At 37.3% G+C, this 22,840-nt stretch overlaps 1 protein-coding gene across 8 annotated transcripts in view; it reads left to right on the top strand.

Annotated features, from left to right (window-relative positions):
• DMD (dystrophin) overlaps positions 1-22,840 on the top strand; it is a 2,485,149-nt gene that overhangs the window by 1,155,157 nt on the left and 1,307,152 nt on the right. For all 8 annotated transcript variants that reach the window (XM_082378022.1, XM_082378021.1, XM_082378025.1 and 5 more), the window contains one exon: positions 16,706-16,867. In XM_082378022.1, coding sequence (XP_082234148.1) covers positions 16,706-16,867 — 162 coding nt within the window. The remainder of the gene's footprint in view (positions 1-16,705; positions 16,868-22,840) is intronic.

The following is a 22,840-nucleotide window of genomic DNA, read 5'->3' as shown; positions in this document are numbered from 1 at the left end:
TTTATTTTTGTAATAACTTTTTTTTAACGTCTTTATTGGAGTATAATTGCTTTACAATGGTGTGTTAGTTTCTGCTTTATAACAAAATGAATCAGCTATACATATACATATATCCCCATATCTCCTCCCTCTTGCGTCTCCCTCACACCCTCCCAATCCTGTCCCTCTAGGTGGTCACAAAGCACCGAGCTGATCTCCCTGTGCTATGCGGCTGTTTCCCAGTAGCTATCTGTTTTACATTTGTTAGTATATATAAGTCCATGCCACTCTCTCAGTTCACCCCAGCTTACCCTTCCCCCTCCCCTTGTCCTCAAGTCCATTCTCTAAGTCTGCGTCTTTATTCCTGTCCTGACCCTAGGTTCTTCAGAATCAGTTTTTTTTTACATTCCATATAAATGTGTTAGCATATGGTATTTGTTTTTCTCTCTCTGACTTACATCACTCTGTATGACAGTCTCTAGGTCCATCCACCTCACTACAAATAACTCAATTTCGTTTCTTTTTATGGCTGAGTAATATTCCATTGTATATATGTGCCACATCTTCTTTATCCATTCATCAGTTGATGGACACTTAGGTTGCTTCCATGTCCTGGCTATTGCAAATAGAGCTGCAATGAACATTGTGATACGTGACTCTTTTGGAGTAATGGTTTTCTCAGGGTCTATGCCCAGTAGTGGGATTGCTGGGTTGTATGGTAGTTCTATTTTTAGTTTTTTAAGGAACCTCCATACTGTTCTCTATAGTGGCTGTATCAATTTATATCCCCACCAACAGTGCAAGAGGATTCCCTTTTCTCCACACCCTCTCCAGCATTTACTGTTTGTAGACTTTTTGATGGTGGCCATTCTGACTGGTGTGAGGTGATACCTCATTGTAGTTTTGATTTGCATTTCTCTAATGATTAATGATGTTGAGCATCCTTTCATGTTTTTGTTGGCAATCTGTATATCTTCTTTGGAGAAATGTCTATTTAGGTCTTCTGCCCATTTTTGGATTAGCTTGTTTGTTTTTTGATATTGAGCTGCATGAACTGCTTGTAAATTTTAGAGATGTCTTTTCTCCATTGTATATTCTTGCCTCCTTTATCAAAAATAAGGTGACCATATGTATGTGTGTTTATATCTGGGCTTTCTATTATGTTCCATTGATCTATATTTCTGTTTCTGTGCCAGTACCATACTGTCTTGGTTACTGTAGCTTTGTAGTATAGTCTGAAGTCAGGGAGCCTGATTCCTCCAGCTCTGTTTTTCTTTCCCAAGATTGCTTTGGCTATTCGGGGCCTTTTGTGTTTCCATACAAATTGTGAAATTTTTCATTCTAGTTCTCTGAAAATTGCCATTGGTAGTTTGATAGGGATTGCATTGAATCTGTAGATTGCTTTGGGTAGTATAGTCATTTTCACAATGTTGATTCTTCCAATCCAAGAACATGGTATATCTCTCCATCTGTTTGTATCGTCTTTAATTTCTTTCATCAGTGTCTTATACTTTTCTGCATACAGGTCTTTTGTCTCCTTAGGTAGGTTTATTCCTAGGTATTTTATTCTTTTTGTTGCAGTGGTAAATGGGAGTGTTTCCTTAATTTCTCTTTCAGATTTTTCATCTTTAATGTATAGGAATGCAAGAGATTTCTGTGCAATAATTTTGTATGCTGCTACTTTACCAATTTCACTGATTGGCTCTAGTAGTTTTCTGGTGGCATCTTTAGGATTCTCTATGTATAGTATCATGTCATCTGCAAACAGTGACAGTTTTACTTCTTCTTTTCCAATTTGTATTCCTTTTATTTCTTTTTCTTCTCTGATTGCCCTGGCTAGGACTTCCAAAACTATGTTGAATAATAGTGGTGAGAGTGGACAAGCTTGTCTTGTTCCTGATCTTAGAGGAAATGTTTTCAGTTTTTCACCATTGAGGATGATGTTGGCTGTGGGTTTGTCATATATGGCCTTTATTATGTTGAGGTAGGTTCCCTCTGTGCCCACTTTCTGGAGAGTTTTTATCATAAATGGGTGTTGAATTTTGTCAAAAGCTTTTCCTGCATCTATTGAGATGATCATATGGTTTTTCTCCTTCAATTTGTTAATATGATGTATCACATTGATTGGTTTGCATATATTGAAGAATCCTTGCATTCCTGGGATAAACCCCACTTGATCATGGTGTATGATCCTTTTAATGTGCTGTTGGATTCTGTTTGTTAGTATTTTATTGAGGATTTTTGCATCTATGTTCATCAGTGATACTGGCCTGCAGTTTTCTTTGTTTGTGACATCTTTGTCTGCTTTTGGTATCAGGGTGATGGTGGCCTCGTAGAATGAGTTTGGGAGTGTTCCTCCCTCTGCTATATTTTGGAAGAGTTTGAGAAGGATAGGTGTTAGCTCTTCTCTAAATGTTTGATAGAATTCACCTGTGAAGCCATCTGGTCCTGGGCTTTTGTTTGTTGGAAGATTTTTAATCACAGTTTCAACTTCAGTGCTTGTGATTTGTCTGTTCATATTTTCTATATCTTCCTGGTTCAGTCTGGAAAAGTTGTACATTTTTAAGAATTTGTCCATTTCTTCCAGGTTGTCCATTTTATTGGCATAGAGTTGCTTGTAGTATCTCATGATCCTTTGTATTTCTGCAGTGTCAGTTGTTACTTCTTCTTTTTCATTTCTAATTCTATTGATCTGAGTCTTCTCGTTTTTTTTCTTGATGAGTCTGAGTAATGCTTTATCAATTTTATCTTCTCAAAGAACCAGCTTTTAGTTTTATTGATCTTTGCTATCATTTCCTTCGTTTCTTTTTCATTTATTTCTGATCTGATCTTTATGATTTCTTTCCTTCTGCTCACTTTGGGGTTTTTTTGTTCTTCTTTCTCTAATTGCTTTAGCTGTAAGGTTAGGTTGTTAATTTGAGATGTTTCTTGTTTCTTAAGGTAGGATTGTATTGCTATAAACGTCCCTCTTAGAACTGCTTTTGCTGCATCCCATAGGTTTTGGGTCATCGTGTTTTCATTGTCATTTGTTTCTAGGTATTTTTTGATTTCCTCTTTGATGTCTTCAGTGATCTCTTGGCTGTTAAGTAGTGTATTGTTTAGCCTCCATGTGTTTGTATATTTTACAGATTTTTTTCCTGTAATTGATATCTCGTCTCATAGCATTGTGGCTGGAAAAGATACTTGATACAATTTCAATTTTCTTAAATTTACCAAGGCATGATTTGTGACCCAAGATATGATCTATCCTGGAGAATGTTCCATGAGCACTTGAGAAGAATGTGTATTCTGTTGTTTTTGGATGGAATGTCCTATAAATATCAATTAAGTCCATCTTGTTTAATGTATCATTTGAAGCTTGTGTTTCCTTTTTTTCATTTTGGATGATCTGTCCATTGGTGAAAGTGGGGTGTTAAAGTCCCCTACTATGATTGTGTTACTGTCGATTTCCCCTTTTATGGCTGTTAGTATTTGCTTTATGTATTGAAGTGCTCCTATGTTGGGTGCATAAATATTTACAATTGTTATATCTTCTTCTTGGATCGATCCCTTGATCATTATGTAGTGTCCTTCTTTGTCTCTTGTAATAGTCTTTATTTTAAAGTCTATTTTGTCTGATATGAGAATTGCTACTCCAGCTTTCTTTTGATTTCCATTTGCATGGAATATCTTTTTCTATCCCCTCACTTTCAGTCTGTACGTGTCCCTAGGTCTGAAGTGGGTCTCTGGTAGACAGCATATATAGGGGTCTTATTTTTGTATCCATTCAGCCAGTCTGTGTCTTTTGGTTGGAACATTTAATCCATTTACATTTAAGGTAATTATTGATATTTATGTTCCTATTACCATTTTCTTAATTGTTTTGGGTTTGTCATTGTAGGTCTTTTCCTTGTTTTGTGTTTCCTGCCTAGAGAAGTTCCTTTAGCATTTGTTGTAAAGCTGGTTTGGTGGTGCCAAATTCTCTTAGCTTTTGCTTGTCTGTAAAGGTTTTAATTTCTCCTTTGAATCTGAATGAGATCCTTGCTGGGTAGAGTGATCTTGGTTGTAGGTTTTTCTCCTTCATCACTTTAAACATGTCCTGCCACTCCCTTCTGGCTTGCAGAGTTTCTGCTGAAAGAACAGCTGTTAACCTTATGGGGATTCCCTTGTGTGTTATTTGTTGTTTTTCACTTGCTGCTTTTAATATGTTTTCTTTGTATTTAATTTTTGATAGTTTGATTAATATGTGTCTTGGCATGTTTCTCCTTGGATTTATCCTTTATGGGACTCTCTGTGCTTCCTGGAGTTGATTAACTCTTTCCTTTCCCATATTAGGGAAGCTTTCAACTATAATCTCTTCAGATATTTTCTCAGTCCCTTTCTTTTTATCTTCTTATTCTGGGACCCCTATAATTCGAATGTTGGTGCTTTTAATGTTTTCCCAGAGGTCTCTGAGACTGTCCTCTGTTCTCTTCATTCTTTTTTCCTTATTCTGCTCTGCAGTAGTTATTTCCACTATTTTATCTTCCAGGTCACATATCCGTTCTTCTGCCTCAATTATTCTGCTATTGATCCCTTCTAGAGAATTTTTATTTCATTTATTGTGTTGTTCATCATTGTTTGTTTCCTCTTTAGTTCTTCTAGGTCCTTGTTAAACATTTCTTGTATTTTCTCTATTCTATTTCCAAGATTTTGAATCATCTTTACTATCGTTATTCTGAATTCTTTTTCAGGTAGACTGCCTATTTCCTCTTCATTTGTTAGGTCTGTTGGGTTTTTGCCTTGCTCCTTCATCTGCTGTGTGTTTTTCTGTCTTCTCATTTTGCTTAACTTACTGTGTTTGGGGTCTCCTTTTCACAGGCTGCAGGTTCGTAGTTTCCGTTGTTTTTGGTGTCTGTCCCCAGTGGGTAAGGTTGGTTCAGTGGGTTGTGTAGGCTTCCTGGTGGAGGGGACTAGTGCCTGTGTTCTGGTGGATGAGGCTGGATCTTGTCTTTCTGGTGGGCATGTCCACGTCTGGTGGTGTGTTTTGGGGTGTCTGTGGCCTTATTATGATTTTAGGCAACCTCTCTGCTAATGTATGGGGTTGTGTTCCTGACTTGCTAGTTGTTTGGCATAGGGTGTCCAGCACTGTAGGTTGCTGGTCGTTGAGTGAAGCTTGGTCTTGGCGTTGAGATGGAGATCTCTGGGAGATTTTTGCTGTTTGATATTACGTGGAGCTGGGAGGTCTCTTGTGGACCAGTGTCCTGAACTTGGCTCTCCCACCTCAGAGGCAAAACCCTGACGCCTGGATGGAGCACCAAGAGCCTTTCATCCACACGGCTCAGAATAAAAGGGAGAAAAAATAGAAATAAATAAATAAAGTAAAATAAAATAAAATTATTAAAATAAAAAATAATTAGGAGGAAAATTTTAAAAAGTAAAACAAAACAAAACAAAACAAAAACGGACAGACAGAACCGTAGGACAAATGGTAAAAGCAAAGCTATACAGACAAAATCACCTAGAGAAGCATACACATACACACTCACAAAAAGAGAAAAAGGGAAAAATATATATATATCTTTGCTCCCAAAATCCACCTCCTCAATTTGGGATGATTCGTTGTCTATTCAGGTATTCCACAGATGCAGGGTACATCAAGTTGATTGTGGAGATTTAATCCGCTGCTCCTGAGGCTGCTGGGAGAGGTTTCCCTTTCTCTTCTTTGTTCGCACAGCTCCCAGGGTTCAGCTTTGGATTTGTCCCCGCCTGTGCGGGTCGGTCACCTGAGGGCCTCCAGTTCTCGCTCAGACAGGACGGGGTTAAAGGAGCAACTGATTAGGGGGCTCTGGCTCAGTCAGGCCGGGGGGAGGGAGGGGTGTGGAATGCGGGGCGAGCCTGCGGCGGCAGAGGCCAGCATGACGTTACAGTAGCCTGAGGCGCACCGTGTGTTCTCCCCCGTAAGTTGTCCCTGTATCACCGGAGCCTGGCAGTGGCGGGCTGCACAGGCTCCGGGTAGGGGAGATGTGGAGAGTGAGCTGTGCTCGCACACAGGCTTCTTGGTGGCTGCAGCAGTGGCCTTAGCGTCTCATGCCCGTCTCTGGAGCTCGTTTAGGCGGTGCTCTGAATCCCCTTTCCTCAAGCACCCAGAAACAATGGTCTCTTGCCTCTTAGGCAGCTCCAGACCTTTTCCCGGACTCCCTCCCGGCTAGCTGTGGTGCACTAACCCCTTCAGGCTGTGTTCACGCCGCCAACCCCAGTCCTCTCCCTGGGATCCGACCTCCGAAGCCCGAGCCTCAGCTCCCAGCCCCCGCCCACCCCGGCGGGTGAGCAGACAAGCCTCTCGGGCTGGTGAGCGCTGGTCGGCGCCGAGCCTCTGTGCGGGAATCTCTCCGCTTTGCCCTCCGCACCCCTGTGGCTGCGCTCTCCTCCGTGGCTCCGAAGCTTACCCCCTCCACCACCCTCCGTCTCCGCCCGGGAAGGGGCTTCCTAGTGTGTGGAAACCTTTCCTCCTTCACGGCTCCCTCCCACTGGTGCAGGTCCCGTCCCTATTCTTTTGTCTCTGTTTTTTCTGTTTTCTTTTGCCCTACCCAAGTACGTGGGGAGTTTCTTGCCTTTTGGGAGGTCTGAGGTCTTCTGCCAGCGTTCAGTAGGTGTTCTGTAGGAGTTGTTCCACATGTAGATGTATTTCTGATATATTTGTGGGGAGGAAGGTGATCTCCACGTCTTACTCTTCCGCCATCTTGAAGGTCTCCCGAATACGAATATTTTTTTAGGAGTTTCTTGTCTTCACATTTCTTATAATTTAGTGGTTGAACTCCTACCTCTAAAGTTAGAATAGCAAAAGGGAAAGTTAATATATAAATGAAAGACATCTGATATTAAGACCTAAAGACTAATCACTTGCAATTATTAAATTAGTAGTCTAGATTGGTAAAGTAGCCTTTTAGAAATGAATTTGTGGATAACAAAATTTTTTTTTTTAAATTTGTTACCTGTGTACATTTTCATAAAAATTCTTGGAGTTTTTCTCTTTCTTAAAGTGAGACTTTTGAAGTTAGACTTGTCTATGACTTTTACTTCTGTCCGTCATAGCTTACAACTAATGTTTAATTCGTATAACCTAAAATATGATTCTCAAGGTAATATTCATCTGTCTTGTCCATCTTACTTTTCCACTCTAGATTCTTTTTAAACCGATTTTCTTGTCAAGCTACATATATTCTTAGGGTTGAATGATCAGAACTGTTCTTTAATATTCAGGCAAATTGTCACTAAAATTGCTTGGTGCTAGTAAAAATTACTTTCATCTTTTTAAAAGAAAGAAATGGGAGAAGGAACAGTAAACAACTTTTCTTTGCATTGTATTCTAGTATCTTAGAGCCATCCATGTATGGAATGAGGAATACAAATATTTTTCAAATTCATCAAGGTGTTTTTTAAGTCATAGAATACGCATATTCATTAGGGAGTTTCCATTGAGAGTATCAAATAAAATTCAAGAAGTGCTGTATTGCCTCTGCCTTAACAACTTCATATTGTTTTCTGATCTGCGTTGAGAAGTGGCCAATTCCATGGTACTTTGTCCTTCCCGCTTCTTTGTTGTGAGCCCAATTAATTGCATTTCTCTGTTATTATTTAATTCTTATTTAAGGCAACTTTTCTTTCAAACTTCACTCTTGATAATTTTTCTCAAATCTGGCTAGTCATCAAAATCACACAGATGGAAGGGTTACAGGAACTTTAGTCTATATGTTATTCCCTTCTGACTCCCTTTGAATTTCTAATTTAGTAGAATTTGATTGAGCCTGAGAACTGTAGTTTGAAAAGTTCCTCTGGGTTCTGATGATTATTCAGGTTTGGAGCTCTGGCCTTGACCTTTACCTGAGCATGAATTGTTTTAAGGCAGTCCGCTTTGCTAATGTGCCCTATGTCTCAGAATCATTCCAAGAGTGGACCATTAACTTTATTACATCCATCCACTGCTCTTTAGAGCTGAGTGATCTCTTTATTCCAGAGATGAAGCTCATTTTCAACTCCTGAACCATTAAACCAAGCAGGGATAACAGTGGTTCTCCTTCAAGGCCACAGTTCTGTGCTGGAGTAGAATGAGCACTTTCTAGGAAATCATGCCAAACTTTTGATGGCATATAAAGGGCATTGCTATATTCCCCAATATGCTACCTCTTTTTCCCTCCTGGACCACATTTTAGATGGAACAGACATCCCCTGTGGGACCAGTTTGAAAGACACTAAGCCATTCTGCATGGCTGTGGTAACCATTGGCTGTAACTTAATTTTCAGCTGTATCTGACTTAGGACAAATGCAACAACCCTACAAGTGCGGGCCTACCAACTGAGAGCTGGTTGATCCTCTCCCACTCCAAACAACTGCAGCACAATGGATTTCACCTACAGATGATGAGAAGATACCACTGAGGGGAGGAGATAGAGGAGGAAGCTGGAAACAGTTTATGTCTATTTCATCCAGCTTAATATCTCACAAGAGCATTCAGTGACAGACAACCCTGGTCTCTAACAAGGAATTAAGTGTAATATACCACTTTGCCAGTATTTATCTGTTCCCCATGCCTATATCAACACACATGAGTCTTCTTTCTGCGCTCTCAGCCTACTGCTCAATAAGTTTACAGCATATTTGGCAAGTAAAAGCAAAAGCAGCTGTTTTCTGCATCTTGTTCCTGCTGTTTAAGGTGCGCATCCCAGCCAAATGAATCATATCAGAGCCAAAGACCCTGGGAGGAGTTCCTTGTTACAAATCTGTATCCTTTTCTATCTCATCTACTTGAAGAACAGAAGATTTGCAAGCCTTGTAATAATCTTCAGACACAATAGTGCAGCTATTTAGTGAGCTATACCTGAGGTATTCTTTAGTAAAATGTGGATAAGTGGTGTGGCAGGTAGCCATAAACACACTTTTTCTTGCACTTTTTGACTTCAGAACCACGGCAATCATCTGAAGTATTTGTGATCAATAAGTATTGTCAATCTTCATGCATATGGAAAGGCTGAAAAAGGATCAGTCATCCCAGACATCCCAGGAGAGAGAGGTATTTTTCCAGTTTCTCAGATACCACATCTAGTTGGCACCAATCTGAGTATAATTTAACCCTACTGGTGATTGACCTTAGAGGTCAACAGAGTCTAGAGCATTTTATTTCAAGGGAAGCTGAACACTGGCTTCAGACTATGATGGGCCTACATCACAGTAAAAGAGATCCAGCAGAGATCACTAATGTACATCAGAAAAGCATCATTTCTGGTTATTGAGGCTATATTTGAGACTACTGCCTGAAGACTGAAAACTGTTTTACTCATAGCCAAACCTTGTGGCCATCCTTAGCTGCTCTGTAAACGGGGCTGTGAAGGATGTACTTCTCACACATCATGTGAAGTCCCGGAGACCAGAAACACTGTGTGCAGGCTTTATCCTGAAAGTCTGAATTCCTGAGTGGAGAGTCTGACTAACCCCAAGAGGTCTTCCACTCTGAGGTTGCTGTCACATGACTGTGTCCCAGGGAAATCACAGCCCTTATCTGAGAAATACCAAGTTGCCAGTTCATTTACATGGCAATAACAAGTTGATAGAACTGCCAATCTATCTGCAGTTGGTCTCAGTAGGTTCTCCCTCACTAGAGGCCTTCAGCATTGGCGTAATTACCTCCCCACCTCAGCTTGGAAGCACGACCTACAGTTTTTCTAATTGGGACACCTTGCCTCCCCCTACCTATACGTGCATAAGGGGAGAGTTGCTGCATTTGTAGCTTTCTGGGACAACAACAGAAGCAATTGCCAGAAATCAACTAAGTTTTTCAGTGGCTACATTCCTACTTTTGTTTCTGATTGCCACTCATTGCTTCATTCTACAACTTGATTTTACTGCAAGATTTGGATTTTTACTCTGATATACACTCTATGTTAGCGGTCCCCATCATTTTTGGCACCAGGGACCAGTTTCGTGGAAGACAATTTTTCCGGGGCAGAGGCGGGGATATGGTTCAGGTAGTAATGTGAGCGATGGGGAGCGGCAGATGAAGCTGTGCTCGCTCACCCACTGCTCACCTCCTGCTGTGCGGCCTGGTTCCTAACAGGCCATGGGTCTGTGGCCTGGGGGTTGGGGACCCTTGCTCTATATGTTACTCAAACTTGTGGTCTTAATCCTGACCCAGCTTATCCCTAGACTCTGATCCTGTCTCATTCTGTATCAGGAGAAATTTTCTATGATATTTTAATTATTTACAGTATCCATAAATTATTAATTGCCTAAAGTCTAGAGCAGTATTATGAGCACATGTACAATCAGAGAGCACCTTGGCATTGGTTCAGAGAAGCTTTACTGACCAGGGGGGCTTCTGAAGTTACCTTGAAAAGACTGGGGTTAGATGAACTCTGTAGATTCCTGCTAGATTTACTGTATTATACTTCCATCACTTTCTTTTTGAAGCTGAAATAATACATCAGTTTGCTCCTGTCAGGGCAGAAGACCAATTTCATTTGTCTACCCATGAAGATGAATGGATGCAGCAAAAATCCAGAAATGTCTTAGATATATTACTGTACAGCTCATTGACCATTCTATCAATGCTTGACTTGAAAGTCATGGCTATCTGATGTCAAGTTCCATTGATAAAGTGATTCCTAAACATTACTTTCAAGTATGCTTCCCTCAGAGGTCACAGAAGAACTTCGGTGACCTGCAAAGACCTAAAACAGATGAAGTTCCAATTAACCATGACACCAGTGGTTTTAACGTTTATAATCTTTTCCTGTAAAGGAAATTATAGGGAGCTCCATGCACATGGTTTGGGGGTTTTCCTGACCAGTGGGGTTAAACCAAGTGACATTAACAAAAATAAATCTAGAAGGCCCTTGTAAATAATGTAATATTCTTTTATATTTAAAGACTCTGTATACAAACACATGTGCACATCTATGTAATTATTTATAGCCTACATCCCTCTCAAGCACATTAACAACTATGCCACAAAAAGCAATTGTGCCAGAACCTCTTATGAGTTAAAACTAAAGTGGGTTAAAGCAACAGTTTTTATTTATTTGGTCTTTCTTGTCCAAGGAACACTGTGTAGGCCCTTGTTTCTTTAGGAAAAAGTAGGACATACTAACTTGAAAACAAGAAAAAGCAACAAAGTGAAGCTTTTGATGGTTGCTGGGACTGTGAAGAGTTGTAAATTCTCCTCCCTGCTGTAAATTATCTTCTCCCTCTCCTTTTCTTTTAATCTCCATTGAATTCCCTTTTCAAAATATTAGCTTGATTCTTCTTGAAAAATATTTCCTCAGCCTGCTAAAAGCACCCCTAACCACACAGAAATGTTATATGCAACTTTGTGGAGATCTATTATTTTTCTTCTACCATACAAAATCTTGAGAAATGAAATGCTCATCTCTCATCAACCCCAAAGAAGTCCAAGTCTACGGTGAGGCCCAGGGTGTTCCTTACATTTCAACCTCTTTGAGGATGTTCTCCTGCCAGTTCTGAACAACTAAAAGTTGGGAGAACCAGTTTCTGAGGCAAATAGAACATTCCTAGGTTTTAAAATAATTTCTGACATTTTCATGGCATCCCTTCTTAAAGACCTTCAAATTATGCTTCAGAAATTTTAATTGTTCACTGAAATTATCTGTTAGTAAACAAAGTGTTGCATTTGATAGTAGCAATAATCCACACATGGAACATCAGTAGATGGATATAAAACATGTGTAATTTGCTGGCCTTTGTATAAGACAAAGACATTGACATATCTATTTTAAGTCTTCTAATCATGCTGTTCTACTATAATTCTCAGTGTTTCAGATGTAGTTCCCAGGCCCTTCATTATCTGTCTCTTCATGCCTTCCATAAACCATTTCCTGTCTTGCACCAAACCACATTCTCGCTGTTCCTCATAGCCATCTTTTTCCTCTGCCTCTACCTCAGTTTACCAAGTGCTGAATTTATGGACTGTGTCAGTAGTTTGCTGCATAGTTTGAACCAGATAGGACACAAACATGAAATGGTTTTGCTTCAAGCAGATCGTTTATTCATTGTTCTTACTGGCATCCTGAGTAGATTCCATTCCTTTCTGGTCTCTGTGACACGAAAAAAGTTAAATTAAGTTTAGTTCAGCTTAAAATTTCAATCTCATATTCAGTTTAATGTTGTTTCCAGTTTAAGCTTAAACCATGCCCAAGTGAACTGCACTGGTAGAGAAGAATGATCAGTTTCCAGCATCTTCCCTTACCCCACCTGGGTGACATTATTCTACATTGGCCTGAGAAGTAGGAATGAAGGAAAGTGAGCAAATGTCTCCTCTTAAGTAGCATTTTATGGTGTTCATGTATTATATGTAATAAGGACACAAATATTTGCTTTCTTTGGGGTGCAAGTGTGGGCTTTTAAGAGGTCTTACAGAAGCTCTTCTGTTTTCCCATTTTTTTTAACAAGAAAAACATGCTCTGTAATGTCTTCAAGCATCTTTATCCTGGAGTACTCTTGCTCCATATGCAGTGCTCCTGTTAGACAGCTCAAACATAGCTGCCTCCTTCAGTGTCCAGTTGACCTACGGAAATGTTTTTGCCACACCAAGCATTGGGAAGTACAAGATGCCTCTTCTCTTTACTATGCCATCATTTCAGATCCTTTTTTAAGCCCTCAGTAGTCATAGAAAGCAAATAAAGCATTCAGCTGCATAAGCAGAGTCCAAGTTGGTAATTAGAAGTCATCCTATCTACTTTGTACTCCCAGACTCTATAAATGATGGTCTTGGAGTGCCCCTCATTTGCTTGGGGCAGAACGGTTGAAGTACCACTGTTAATACCTCCTTGGGGACTGAACAGAAGAAACCATCACACTGTCTCCCTGGGCCACGGATTCACTGTGACTATGATTCTCTCCTAAATTTTCAGAGAGGTTTAGAATAAGTGAGACTGGTGGAGTAATGATGGAAAGGCCAGTTTTCTACCTCTTTTATAAACCCTTTTGAGATAAGTCTTATTTCCATCTCTTAGAATGAGAGAAACTTAGTACTTATTGTTTACAGTTGAAGACTATAGCGAGAATTCTAAAGTAACAGAGTCCAACATGTTCATGACCATAATAGTGGAGCTTCAGAATAGCTCATAAGTTAGAGTCAGGACAGGAGGAAACGGCTAATCAGAAGTGCTCTCAAACCCAGCAACGTAATTCAGTCAAATTGAGTATTCTTTTTTTTTTAATTGAAGTATAGTTGATTTACAGTGTTGTGTTAGTTTCTGCTGTACAGTAAAGTGATTCAGTTATACATATATATATACATATATTCTTTTTCATTTTCTTTTCCGTTATGGTTTATCACAGGATATTGAATATAGTTCCCTGTGCTATACAGTAGGACCTTGTTGTTTATCTATTTTACATATAGTAGTTCATATCTGCTAATCCCAAGCTCCTAATTTATCCCTTCCCCACCCCTTTTCCCCTTTGGTTACCAAAAGTTTGTTTTCTATGTCTGTGATTCTGTTTCTGTTTCATAAATAAGTTCATCTGTGTCATATTTAGATTCTACATATAAGTGATATCATATGATATTTGTCTTTCTCTTTCTGATTTACTTCACTGAGTATGATAATCTCTGGGTACATCCATGTTGCTGTAAATGGCACAAATTGAGTATTCTTATTACTTGGTACTTGAACAAATTACAACCTCTTCTTGGATGACAAAGAAAAACTGAAAGGAAATAGTTGCATTAAGTGCCTGGCCCATTGAACTTCAAATTCCAGATAATAGAACTTCTGCATCAGGACAGTCTGTGCAGTGCAGTGTGGCTGTAAATAATGCAGATTAGTGGCCTCTCTTGTGTCTCCATGTTAGTTCCTGAAGAGCCAGGCGAGTTGGATTTGGTTTTAGCACATCTCTTATAGGACTTCCACCCCCAGCCACTGTCCATGAGAAAATAGTTAATCCTTATTGTTTTACCTTGGGCAAGGTAGCAGCATTCAAAGTGGCAATTAATGCTGTCCCCCAAGTAGAAATTTCAAGTATGTATAGTTGTTTTCCTTTATATGCATCAGAATTTGGGACATAGGGATTTTTTGCTTTTGTTTTTGTTTTTTTAGTTCATCTACTACAAAAATCACTCAAAGAAATGAGGTTTAATTTTAACATTGGCTAAAATGTTTCACTACTTAGGGAAGAGAAAACAAAACAATGTTGGAGATCAAAACATTTGACATATCCAGCTCTCATTGACACATACTTATAAACAAAAAGATAAGTAAAATAAATAAGTGTATCATTTACTAAAAGATGATCATAAACCATATTATGATATTTTTGTAAAATCAGTCATCTGACATCTGTTCTTCTTTATTTCCTAGAAATATTAATGAATAGCATTTTTTAAACTCCTAGGTAATTTTTCTCAACTAAGAGCCTGAAGTTTTCTTCGTAACTTGAAACAGAACAGGCAAGAATCTATAATTTTTGAGAAAATCCCCACTCCAGACTTTGGAGAAGTCAAATGTCTCTCAAAATCCCAGCCCACTAAAAAGAATCCCTTTTTTGCCTTAGGGCCAAGGGTCAATTTTTCAATGTTAGGCCTGAATCTATTGAGTAATTTGAAAAGAAAACCTGAGAGCACCCTGATGCCTGGCACATAGTTAGGCAATTGGAAATTACAATATAGTGTGATACATGCTGAGACAGAAATAAAAGGGCAAGAGAGAACACAGGGTGTCAGGGACAGCCACCTGGAGAGGGAGATGTCCACATTTCCAAGGTAAGACTCAAAGGATAAATGTAAATTAGCCAGTAAAAGGAAGTTGGGCATGGGATTGTTCTAGGAAAAGGGAACAGCATGTTTAACACCAAGTGTAAAGAGGAACATAATGTATGCTGGGAAATGAAAAATAAATTTCTCTATAGCGCCAGCAAGTAGTAGAAGATACCGCAGGGACTGTGAAAGGACTTCGAGCCATATTGAGTACGGCTTTTATCCTAAGGAAAATAAGGAATCACTAGAAGATTAAAGCAGATAATTATTATGTTATTTTAGGAAGAACATACTGTAGCTTCTTTGTAGATGAGTAGTGACAGGGCAGGATTCCAGCCAAGAGTCCTGTACCATGTTTGAGGCAAGAGATGCTAATGACCTCAAGTAGAGTAATGGTGGTGGTGGGGAGAGGGAGAAAAGGATGGAATCAAGAAATATTAGGAGGTAGAAGAAAGGATTGGTGATCGATGGACTCATTAATTGCAAAATGGTGAAGGATATGATAGAAGAAGAGGAAATATCCAAAATTATGGCTAATAAAGGCCATAATTGTAAATCACTGAGATAGGGAAAAAGATACGGAGAAAGAGAAATAGCAAGTTGGGGAGGTGGGACAGTGGGTCCATATTTGGTTCTGTTGTTGTTTTGATGGCTGTGGGACACCCAAATGGAATTGTCAAGTATGACAATATATATGCAAGTGTAGAGATCAAAGGGGGAAATCTGGACTGGAGGTGCAGAGTTGAGAGTTGTGAGCATATGAGGTGTAATTGTAGCTAAGGGTATGGATAGAATGAGGAGAAAGAAAAGCCTAGGACAGAATCCTGAAGGTTTATGGTGTAGGTAGAAATACTGAGAATACCTTCCTTGCTCCTGCAGCATCGCAGGTCTCCCAGCTCCTTTTCCTTTGGTCCAGATGCTTTTAGCCTTGTTCTCACTTGAGTAACGCTGTGTTCCAAGTTGGCTTCATTAAAGGACATTGACATCTCCACTGTCTTTTAAACTTAAGAGCCAACATTTATATTCTTCATATAATATCTAATATTCTTTATATAATATAAAAAGCAGGATTCTTTTTAAAACCCTAATCATGGTCTGTGGGAAGGATAGTTCTTTTGTACCAGATAATCATGCCTACACATTGTATAATGAGGAAAAATCCTTGATTATGATGCATAACTTAAGGAATTCTCAATAAGTTGTCTGTCTCATTCCTTTTATAACCAGTCTTTTAAAGGTGAACAGATCCTTGACGGGAGACTCTGCAATCTGTTCAGCATGCTATTTATACTTAAAAAGTGTTAAATTATCCTAATCATGCTTATAGTAACAATCAAGATTAATTGCAGCTATATTAGGGTTACTTATTATTTGTTCTACTTCAGCAGTAACACAAATCCAATTGCACAAGCAATTTCCATAATCCAAATTGTGAAAGAAAGTAGAGGCAAAAAAAAAGACCATGCATAACTGGTTGAAATAGTATTTAAAATAAATCCTTAACCAAATGGTTATCTAAAATTCTGTTTTTGAAAAGGAGCTGATTCTGAACAGATTGTATATGTGTCTCACTGGTAGAAGTGGATTATCTATCTTGAATTGGATTGTGATGACGATGACCCTATTCTAAGTAAACCAAATCTCTTGAACTATATAATGAGATCAGGAGGAACATTCGGCCTGAGAACAACAAATTGCAATGACGGAGATGATTTCACTAATGTTTTTCCCAGCCTCTTTCCTTGATGTACATAATACTGTGCTTTTGTCCTGCAGAGATTCCTGATCCTGCAGTTCTGTGTGCTAACTCTTTTTTCTTATTCTGATTTTCATTTTTTTAAGTAGAGCTGAATGAGTGGCAGGAAGCTGCGAAATCTATCTTATAAAAAGGTGATGGGGGAAGAATCTAGAATCTTCATTTGCTTTGCAGAAGGATTGCAGAAAAACTATCACCAGTAAATATTGAACTGATTCATTCCTGTTTCTTCTTTGTTTAGGCCGTGAGGAGGCAAAAGTTGCTTGAACAGAGTATCCAGTCTGCCCAGGAGATTGAAAAATCCTTACACTTAATTCAGGAGTCCCTCTCATCCATTGACAAGCAGTTGGCAGCTTATATTGCTGACAAAGTGGACGCAGCTCAAATGCCTCAGGAAGCCCAGGCAAGTAGAACCTGGAATGAGCTTCTTTTCTTTTCTTTTTATTATCTGAACAAGACATTAGTAACTTTCTAACTTAAAATTTATTCATCTAGTTGTACAAAGGGTTATTTGATCAACTGATTGGACTATTTGGAGGTAAGGGGAAAAAAGAGCTCTATATTAGTACTCTAAGATTTATTTTTGAACGTACATAATGGAGGAATTTGAAATAGAGACACTTAAAAGACCAGGGCAGTATCACACTGAAGTCTGCTGTTTATCAATTTTCAAACTATACTTGAGCTAGAGGGAAACCGTAGGAATGTCAATTGTAAAGAAAATATTTTTGGTGTAGTATTAAAAATGCAGCATCAAATATTTTATTATCAACTCATCTTTATCTTGGAATTAGAATTCATATGACCGATATTCTACATTTAATGTGTTGCAAGTAGTTAATAACAAGAAATTAGAGATATAAATTTGCATTTTATTACTAATACTAATATGTCTATACTCATATTTACTCACATACCTATACATTCAACACTATTCAATCTGAATTATGAAATGTGTTAAACTAATTTTTCTAGAATGAGAGTTAAAATAGGAATGAAAATAAATGTAAGTCAACTTTATACCAAGTAAATTTAGTCTATATCTAAATTAACTTTCACCTTGGGAAGTAATGCTGTATTTCTATTTTTAAATAACATTTACATGTATGTAAAATATCATAAGAATTATTTATTTAAATGTCTTTAGGATTTTCTGATAGTAAGGTACTATCAGATAGCTACTATATCTACAGTAATTATAGATAGCTACTTTTCACATCTTATGTACATAGTATGAACCCAATACCCAAGGATAAGTCAGACTGATACGATATAATGCGAAGATCATTAGAAGGTTATCTGTCCATCCCCAAGGCCCTCTCCCCACTAATTGGTGGAGATACCTGAATGTTTTCACTTCAAAATAAATTTGGGGGTAAAATACTGGATTTATAAGTTATGGTTATTGTGCCTTTACAGTGCAGTGAATCACAGTTAAATTGGTGCCCAAAGCATCAGTGTACACAATAGCATGGGTTAGTTTTCCATATTGTCTAAGTTTGTCCAAGAACGTCCTTGAGAATATGGGACAGAGTACAGATAGCTTTGATAGGCTGCAAAAGTCCAGAGTGATGGGGTTCCTCATTGACCATTGTCATAGGAGGCGAAGAAAGTGACGTTTGGGGAAGTTTTTGATGATAAAAACCTCAGGACAGTCTTTTCACCAGGGCAGTATGTAACCTCCCCGGTATACACATTTCTTCAAACTAACATAGTGTAGTCAAGTTCTCTAGCATTATCTGTTTTGAAGACTGTTCCGATTTGAGTCACATACAAAGTATTTTAGGTAGGCTTTAGAAAAATGCATGGTAGGAATGGGAAATTTTTACTGAATTGAGAATGACATGATTATAAACTAAAGGCAGAGTAGAACCGCTTATTTTTTAAAATTTAGTGACATGAATTTGGAGGAATGTTTGATTAAAGATTGCTCATAACTTGCTGAATGTAATTAAGGAAAAATTTGACCAGTATAAATATTAAACTCAGTTATTTGTACTGTAAAATATATAGAGTTACTTTTTCAAGCTGGTAGAATGAAACTATGAGTAGCAAATTTGAGATTGGCAAAAGCTCTTATTGTCTTAGGAAAAAAATGGGAACTTTTAGAAAAAAAAATATTGTTTAGTTTAAAAGGTTGTTGACCCTGAGTGGTTTTTTTATTTAGATATAAATACATGATTCCATAAACATGAATATAACATACTAGTTTTTAATAACATTATATAAAGATTTTTTTTGGTATCCCAAATAAAAACTATATTAAAAATATTATTAATAGCAGTTCAAAATACTTGCAGATAACAGCACACAAGTAGATTAAGAAATTTCAAATCTACTTGAAAAAAGAGATTTTAGAGTACTAACAAGCTCAGATTCATTTTCCCTACATTTCTGGTTGCACCTGCATTTTCAAGATGATTCTTGACTTTGAATTCCCCAAATGGTAATATATAATATTAGAAAATGCAAGCCACCCAAAAGCTATTGAAACATTCTTCTCCAAGATTTTATTTTAAGATGACAGCAAAGTGAATTGTTTTCTAGAACAGAGTTATCAAGTACTCAGATTTACTTCAAGGACTGGCTTTCCTGAAGCTCAATTTGAACCTCCTTTGGAAGAAACAAGTAGAGGATAAAGGGGTTGTCTGTGAAGTAAGCACTTAAGCACAGTGTGTCAGACAAAGAACCTACTAAGAATACCACCAAAGGACGTTTTTCTAAGTATATATAAGGAGGGTAAATTTAAGCCTATGTATAAATGAAAATTTTTACCCAATGTGTTTCTGTAAATTTGCAGAAGAGTTCATTGCTAATTAAAAGATTAATGGGCTTAGCTTTCCCTTTTCAGAAATCGAGTACTTGTTTTAATACATCACCGAGAAGCAGGACAAAGTGAATGGCGTTACCATATTTGGCCATCTTAAATCTGTGCTCAGATTTCCTGTCACATATTGGCCACATAGATTTGTGGATGTTTGACTCCACCGTGTGGCGCACTGGTAGTTTTACTACTAAATTTAAATCTGTTAAAAAGAGTCTCCCTTTTTCTGCCTTTCAAGGTGGTTTGAGATTCTCAGGTATAAACGAATTTCAGTATTAAGGAAATGTGTGCAATGTGTAAAACATTTTGACAGGTATACTCTTATTATATGTAAAAGTAGATGTAGAGCAAGGCACTTCCTTGCATTCTATTTGCATTTAGGACTATAGGGCAGCAATGAGCTTCCCACTGCCTCTGCATGTTCATTGACCAGTTATCTGTCATAATGAGCAAATTGGGCCTTCTGATTCTAAATCAGATTAAACATATTTTACTTTTTTATTTAGTGTCATGAACTTACAGGAGTAAAGTTTAACCTTTTAGACAATAAAACTACATACTGCTAGAATATCAGAGCATACGTTGACTCGAGTATTTTATTTCAAAAAAATAATTCTTAACCAAACCAAATTCTTAAATCATATGACTACAGCATCAAAATGCCAGCATATTTAAAGAGAGGTTTTTATTAAAGTATAAAATTAAGATGACATCTTATTGATTCAAATAGAATAAAGCAAATAGGGAAAGCTCTTCTAGATATAGAAATTTTATCTTCTAGATATACAAATCAAAAATTTAAGACATATTTCAAAAATAGTATGACTAAATATAAAAAACCCTATGAGTGTTTCTTCGAAACAACTTTACAGAATAAAATCATCAAATTGATAACTGCAGAGAAGCACACAGCATGAATAGAGTTGTTTAATCTATTTAATTTTCCTAAAGAACATTGTGAAACACAGAGATTTAGTTTTATCACCTAAGGTCTGGAAGCAAAAATCCAAGTACCCAGCTTTGCACCCCAGGCCAATCAAGTCAGAATCTCTAGGTGGACTCAGTCATCAGAATTTTTCGGAACTCCTCCCCACCCTGAGTTATTCTAATGTGTAGCTAAGGTTGAGCACTTTTGATAGTTCATTACTGGTAATGGCTGAGTAGCTGCAGTCTCTTTTTTTCTTTTTTTCACGTCACACTTCTCACCGCTGTTTTGACATTCTCACCTATGGCTGTGACAAGATTTCAATGGGAGGGAGTTGGGGTGGAAGTCAGACTTTGGTGACTTTCCTATATTGATTGTTTGCTTACTCTTATGGGAAATGAGTGAAAGTAGAAAATATAGCTGAGAACTCCTACATGAACGAATTAATTTAGACAAGTAGAATTTTCAGTATGGATGTTTGAAGATGAACTTGGCTTAGTTTTTCTTATTTTCTTCTTTTTTTTCGCCCTAATTCCACATACGTTAATGTGCCAGTTACCTTGTATGTATCTCTAAATCATTGTAGGAGCCATGATAACTGTGTCTAAATAGCCACGTAAATGTCTCTAATTCTTAAGATTACACAGATACTTCAATCTGTAATTTTTTTCCCTTTTCCAGTAATCTCATATTTTGAATCTCCAATATGTAAGAACAGTCTAACATGGGTACCTGTTGAAATGCTCCACATCATTATGTGTTGATGATGCACATTTTATAGAGGAGAATATGACCCCATTACTCATATTACCACTAGAAGTAGTGGGGTTGCTTAACAGTGATTGTAATAGCTAAATTGTTCTATTTCTTTTGTCTGGCAGGTTCCTGATCCCATCTTTTGCAGCCTCATATCCCACATAGTAGATTTATGTTCATGAGTAGAGGGGGAAAAAAAGAACAATTTAGGAAACAAACAAATTACCATCAAAGGAGAGGATCTCATAATCATCATAGAAAAGTGCTCCTGTATTTTGCTTATCAAGCTAGGACTTTTAGGTATTCCAGGTTCACTACAGACCAGATTTCTTCCTTCCATCTCTTTTTCCATCCCAATGAATATCAATAAAGAGAAATGAATATCCATAAACAGAAAAGAGGGATCTTCTTTTTACTAAAGAAAGCTGTTAATTTAAGATGATTGCATTAGCTGCGCATCAAAATAATTCATAACTGAGGTCTTCCTGTATTTATTTAACCTAAATCTTCTAACTCACTTTAAATATATTCGGCCATATTTAAATGTAAACATTCCAAACTCTCAAAATCAGTGTTTAAAATATAAAGACCTAAATGCAGAGTTTGGTCTATCAGATTAAGTTTATGATTTCATTATGGAATAAAAAAGACTTTTATAGTGGAAATAGGCACGTTTGATTGCCAAACGACTCAAAACAGTCTAACTTTACAGCTTACCTCACTGATTTATGAATTAGACAGTATAAACTTGCATAGGGAAATTCATTCTGGATTTATGTAATAATGAAATAATTTAATCACAGAACAAGAAAATGGAGAGCTATTATAGATATTTGGGCTCCGATGTTAAACTCCACATAACCATAACAAATATTTTCCTTTCTTTTTACCCAGCAATATAGATATAATGGTAAACACAATGCAATGAATTTTAAATCTGTTCTAACACTGAAATGCTGCCCCTGTGTATTACTATGTAGAACTGATTACTCCCCAATATAGAATGACTGTTATTGTGATTTTGACGCGTTTAATAGTGTGGGAAATAATCACAAGCAAGAGTTGCAGAAGATGTGAAAGATTATATTTTTTTCATGTTCCACATGTTTTAAAAGCACAGAGTATCCAAGGTCCTCGAGTACATTTTCTTCTTTTAATTTTAGAATATGTGTTGTATGTGGCTATTTCCCCTTCTTGAGGATACAATATCAAAATTACTGTCTTTAAAAATTACTCGTCTAACTGTTAAATTTCTCCATTCGTAGTCTTAACCTGACATCTTCTAATATTTTTCTTTCTGAAATATTTTAGTTATTTTCTTTGGAGTCATTTTCTTTATTTGATGTGAGAAAAGCTTCAATAATTATTTGATACAAAGTTTCCTTTTTTCCATTAAATACTTTAGACAGTTACAGCTTAATTTTGCTTGCCATTTTCTGTCATTAATTTGATATATGAGAATGGTCTGATGAGGTAAATCATGATAAAAAGCCCTGCTCTCTGCTCAGTTAATTGTAAAATGCTATTTGGAAATGTCATTAATGTTTCATTGATTTTTAGTTTTCTAATTTGCCCTTTACCACCTCTAATGGAAAAAATGGTTATATTCATTTCCACTGTTGTTTCCTACTTTCAATATATAGTGCTAGTTATGAACATAATTACTGTATTGTCAAATGTCTTTTTTTGGTAAGAGCATGACGATATAATTAGCTTTATATTATTTCACTTTTATGAAAAACATCTAGTGATCCTGAGAAGTATTGGGTTGAGAACTCCTTTTAGAGCATACATGGGTATTCTAAATCAGCAGCACTCATTTGCTACTTCCTTTCATTTTGTTTCTTTTACAAATTACTGATTTTATGTGA

This window comes from Balaenoptera borealis, assembly GCF_965194805.1.
Source record: "Balaenoptera borealis genome assembly, chromosome: X".
In the NCBI taxonomy this organism is placed as follows: Eukaryota; Metazoa; Chordata; class Mammalia; order Artiodactyla; family Balaenopteridae; genus Balaenoptera; species Balaenoptera borealis.
Note: the sequence above shows the minus strand (reverse complement) of the source record. Positions and strands in the feature narration are given on the sequence as shown.